The sequence below is a fragment of the Trichechus manatus genome, unplaced genomic scaffold, assembly GCF_000243295.1.
Source record: "Trichechus manatus latirostris isolate Lorelei unplaced genomic scaffold, TriManLat1.0 scaffold00009, whole genome shotgun sequence".
Taxonomy (NCBI): Eukaryota; Metazoa; Chordata; class Mammalia; order Sirenia; family Trichechidae; genus Trichechus; species Trichechus manatus.
The window spans coordinates 4256120-4261566 of NW_004443945.1; the positions used below are offsets into that span (position 1 = coordinate 4256120).

Sequence of the window (5447 nt, forward strand, 5' to 3'; positions counted from 1 at the left end):
GAGGTTGGGGGGATGTGGCACATCTTGACAAATTACCACAGCTGAGTTCTGATCCCTAGACTTTCTGGCACAAAGGCTGGATTTCTCATTACACCCAGAGATGACCAGACCCTGGGTGACAGGCTCCTGTTAACTAAATTTTCAAGAGACTAATAGAATCCAGAACCCCAATTACTATTTATTTACAATGGGGGATCTCCTATCCTAAGTCATCTATTCAGAGCACCGTTTCTGGTCTCAAGTGACTGAAGTGTGGATTTCTGATCAGAGGGTGGTTGATCGTCATGGAATGAAAAAGGGGTTGTTACTGACAGGCAGACACCAGCACTGAATCCCCTTGGTGACTGGAATGCTGCGGTTCCCAGGTCCCACTTCTCTTCCTGCCCACGAGCACTGCCTTCAGCCCCAAGAGAGTCTTTTCCACTGTCTTTGTTCTAGGTTTCCCTGCTGAACATGCCCCTTTTTTGCAGATAAATAAGTATTACTGTTTAAATGGATGGTCCAGTGGGCCTAGGAGACATTGGTCTCCACTTAAAATGAGTAAGTGTAGTTAGTTGATTTCTAAGAGGAAAAGCTTATTCCTCTCGAAATCCTTGTCTCCATACTGCCTACAAACACCTCGGTACAATGCTTTTCTAAATATACCAATGATCTGAAAACAAACTGCAGTCTGTCTCTCTCAATTGTCCCATAGGGTGTTACCCCTTGAGTTACTAGCTCCTGCTTGTCTCTGTCCTGAAGTTTGTGGGGTACTGGGTAGAGTACTGGGAGCCAAACAGGACTTGTGGTGTGACTAGGGTTAATCACTTAACTTCTAGAGGACTCATTTTTCTCATCTGCAAAATTAATGATACTTGCTCTTCCCATTCTGGAAGGCTGCTGGGAAGAGATAAACATGGACTTGGATCAGTGGTTTTTAAACTGTTCCTGAGGCAGCTTGTGGAATTTCTGGACTCCAGGGAATGACTGAAAAGTCAGTGATGTGTGGCCTGAGTTTCCGCATTAGCCTTCTCTGGACTTGTGTTCCTATGGTCAGAGGGGCAGAGGGAATCTCATGGCCTCACAATGGAAGGATGACTCTCTGGAGAGCCTCTCCTGCATCCTGTTCTCCCCTCCCCCAATCACAGGCTGCCCTTCCTGTGGGGGAATCACAGCTTCACCCACCTTCATTGAAGGAGGAACCTTTGAACCCAACCAGATAAAATATGTAAAGTGGATGCCCAGTAAAGTGTAGTTTCCATTCCTCTTTCCCTGAGACTGCATCTTCTTCCCTCCTGGGTGCTTCCAGCCCCCTCCAGTCTTTTTTCTGAGTCATTTACTTTGAACATACCATCGTGTAGCACTTATCACACTGCGTTGGAGTTATTTGAATTGTTCATTGCAGCATTTTTTAAAAATGCAACCCTCCTGCTGGACTGCGCTCCAAGAAGAGGGAGTGTTTGTTTATTTCTGCCCCCTTGGGGCACTTCTGGCTCAGACTGCGCCACCAGGGCTCCCCACAATGGATAGATGAATAAATGAGTGTCAGTGGTATTCATCCTCAATTATACAGGACTGTGCACACAGTGGACCCCTGGTGGCACAGTGGTTAAGAGCTTGGCTGCTAACCAAAAGTTCAGCTGTTCAAATCCACCAGTTGCTCCTTGGAAACCCTATGGGGCAGTTCTACTCTGTCCTATATGAGTCGTAGGCATCAGTTTTGTTTTTTTACAAGTGCACGCAGGGTGTGTGTGTTTGTGTGTATTGGCGAGGGAGGGTGGAGTGCGTGAAGGATTGAGGTGGTGAAGCATTACCACAGGTGGCAACCATGCCAGAAAAGTACTTTATTGAGTGGCAGAAAATCTGAATTGGAGTCCCAACTCCACACTAACAGACCTTGGGCTCAAGTGCCTCGATGTATTCACCTGTATAATACAGATAAAGATCCATGGGTGACGCAAACGGCTAAGCGCTAACCAAAAGGTTGGCGGTGTCTCAAAAAGAAGGCCTGGCGACCTGCTTCGGTAAAGAGTACGTCCAAGAAAACCCTGTGGAGCAGTTCTACTCTCTAACACATGGAGTTGCCATGAGTCGGAATGGTCTCCACAGCAACGGGTTTGGTTTTTCAATAGGGATAAATACCTGCCCTCCGCCGTCAGTGGAAACGCTTTGCAAAGGACCCTCTGGCTCGGCGCCCTCAGGGCCGAGTAAGGCTAGAGGCCTACACCTTCCGCCCCCCCCCCCCCGCCAATTCCTGCGGGAGTAGGTTAAGAGAGGCAGGACCCAAAGCCTCCGTACCTGGCTCAGTTCTACTTCTGACTCTGGACCTCCAAATCCAACGTGTAGGAAAATCCCACCCCTCATCAATGATTTGTCCAAAACAAACAAGCGCCAAATACATTCTCATTTTTTATTGGATGACGCTGCTGTCAGTCCGAGGGCACAGGCGGAGGCCTTTGGGTAATGTAGTTCCCGCAAAAACCAAATCCGTCGGGGGATCCAGTTTCCGCTTCCGGTGTCCGGTGGACGACTGAGTGGCGGGACGTCGGGTTTTGGACTTGGGGTTCGGGCGTCGTGTGGGGACATTACGAGGCCAGCGAGAAGGTGCCTTGGGGCCGCACCGCTCGCAGCCGCAAGGCCTGGGCGGGCGGGAACGGTTCTCACCTCGATCGTGGCCGCCCCCACCAGGTGGGCGTGATCGGCCGAACCCCAGGGTCCTGCCGCTTTTGGCCCAGGCTCCGCGTCTCCGCCAGCAGACCGCCGCGCAGGATGCCCCCCTCGTGCTGGTTGCGCCCTCCTTTTCACCACTCATGGGGCCCGCACCGGGCGACTCTGGCCCTGTAGCGGTCGAGGTGCCCCAGTCCCCAGGACTCTCGTTTACCCCATAAAGCTTCCAGGGTAGGTCGCCCGCGGAACCGAGTAGCCTTCCAGTGTAAGTTATGCTCTGCGGGCCAGTCACCCAGTGCATAGTCAAAGGGCAGAGCGACATTCCATTTTCCTGCCACAAACCAGACAAATGACCATGGACAAATCCCTTGGGATCTGTGAGTCGTGATTGCCTCCATTTTGAGGAAGCTGGGCCAGAGAATCTCTTTAACTTTCCTTCCAGCTCTAACACCGTGTGAGTCTGTTTTTATTATCTTTGTGCTTAAAGCTTGTAACCTTAACCAGAGTGAATCTCCCTCTTTGGAAGAGGGTTATGATGCCGGTGCTGAGGAATCCTGAATGGGGCGCCCAACGCTGAAACCCAGCCACTGGCGAGGGCAACTTAGCGGTTGGAGCAGCTGAACCTCTGAAGCTTAGAGACTCGCTCCACTCGGGTGCTGCTCTCCAAGGTGCTGCTCCCTTGTGCACCGTCTCAGAACAGTACTGGGCATTCACATTGCAACACCCTATAGTTCTGAAGTCCAGTGGCTTTGGAGGGTGGAAAGTTTATGTCCTCATAAACTCACTCAGGCCATCCTCATGCTTCGGTATGGATCATTGGCATTTTCTTAGCCTTATGTAAACTGCTATGCAAACAAAGCTTCCACCTCTCCTTTCCAACCTGATCACCAGCCCTTGACTCCTCCCATCACTGGAGCTGGCTATCCAGTGACAGAGGGCCAGACTCCACCATACTGGAGAATGGAGAGGGGAGAACAGGAAGACTTCAATTTTGCTGGGCTAACACTTGTGAATTTCACTAGTGTTCACTTTCTAATGTCTCTGGCGCTGGAATTTTCAAGAGAAGTTCCAGTTAGTGTCTCCTATCTGAAGTGGCTTCCCAGTGAGGTAAAAGAAGAGGTTTGGGCTTCAGAGCACAGTTGTGAGGTTCTTCTCTGCACTGAACAATGGCTGTAGCTGTGGACCAACAAATCCAGACTCTTCAAGTACAAGAAGAACTTCCAGTAGAGAAGCTGGAAGAAGATTCCACTGGGAGCAGGAATTTTCCCTTCAGAGGAACGACTATGGACCAGAGACACCCTGCCAGCGCTTTTGGCATTTCCACTATGAAGAGACATCAGGACCCCGGGAGGCCCTTATCCAACTACGGAAGCTCTGTTGTCAGTGGCTGAGACCAGACAAGTGTACCAAGGAGCAAATTCTTGAGTTGCTAGTCCTAGAACAGTTCCTGACTGTCCTTCCACAAGAGATCCAGATGTGGGTTAGACAGCAGCATCCGGAGAGTGGAGAGGAGGCAGTGGCCCTGGTGGAAGACTTGCAGAAAGAACCTGGGAGGCAGAGGGTGCAGGTGAGATATGGGAATTTAGTTCTGAGTAGTTAAAATAGAGGAATGTGAGAGACAGAACCACCTTAGACTGCCAGCAGTGTGGGTGATGTACAGTACTTTGCTGTTTGTGTCTAAAATGGGATTTGCTTATTCCCTGGCCCTGGTAGTTACAACTTTCCAGTTCAGACTTACCTTTCAGAGAATGCACAATGTCTACTCTGAGCGTTGGTCCCTGCTGGTAAATAAGAAAATAGCTTACAATGGCTTGAGCACCACTCTGATCAAGGAGGATCATGTGTGACAGGGGGTCTCTTTTTGGAGAACAGCTGTCCTTCTGCAGCAGCCAGCCTGGAGCAAGGGCTTCACTGGTCTTTATTGACATTATTGAGCCTTTGGATCCTACTGCAAAATAACTGAATTATTGGTTGGTTTTCTTCAGTTTTGCCTGAGGTTTGGCAAGGCAGGTAGCAGCAGCCCCAGGCGAGCTGGGTGGGCAGGTTGCAGTGGGCCTGGGTTCAGACCTTGTCTCTCTGAGGTTTTCCACATATCCACACTCCTTACTGCTGCTGTGGGGATTTGCATAAGACTGATTTCCCCTTTGCTTCGTGTGTTTTGGGATGTTTAAGTTTTAATTCCTACAGAATTCTGACCACTTCCAGTCCCAAACAGGGACAGGAGGTGCCTCAGAGGCACCCTCAGGATCAGTACTGGGTTCTCTAAATACCCATCTGAAGCAAGCACAGACAGAATCTGTGTGTCTGTTCCAGGAAAAGATGAAGAACTCACAGCCACAACCAGAGGAACAGTTGCACCACAGCTCCAAAGCAGAACTCCAGTCATTCCACAAGAGCAGTAAGCAGCAGCAGTGTGGAGAGGAGGAGGGACCCTTCTGCAGGGAGGGTGTCAGAGCATTGCATTGGCTCTGGGTACAGAAAGTGGGGTGGAGGGCACAGCTCCCTCCCACTTGGAAGACATGGCATGTGAACTGAGGCTGACTGCATGAATCTGAGAGATCCTAAATAGGCAGCTCTGAAGGGAAGGACCTCGGTTTGCATGTTTTGTAACACAACTTGGGGGAGCCTGTGCACCTCTCTGTGTGAGTGAGAGGTGACTAGTCCCACTAGTTAGGGGTGGATACAGATTTTAAGCCTGGTTGGTGGGTGTCATGGTTTGAATTATGTCCCCCAAAAAATGTGTGTGTCAGTTTGGCTAGGCCATGATTCCTGGTACTGTGTGATTTTCCTGTATGTTGTAA

At 50.1% G+C, this 5447-nt stretch overlaps 1 protein-coding gene across 1 annotated transcript; it reads left to right on the forward strand.

Annotated features, from left to right (window-relative positions):
- Positions 1 to 3812: 3812 nt before the first annotated feature.
- LOC111819468 (putative SCAN domain-containing protein SCAND2P) lies at positions 3813 to 4282 on the forward strand. The gene is given in 2 exon segments (XM_023725965.1): positions 3813 to 3888; positions 3891 to 4282. Coding segments are annotated over 2 exon segments (432 nt in total). The 3' UTR covers positions 4247 to 4282.
- Positions 4283 to 5447: the final 1165 nt, after the last annotated feature.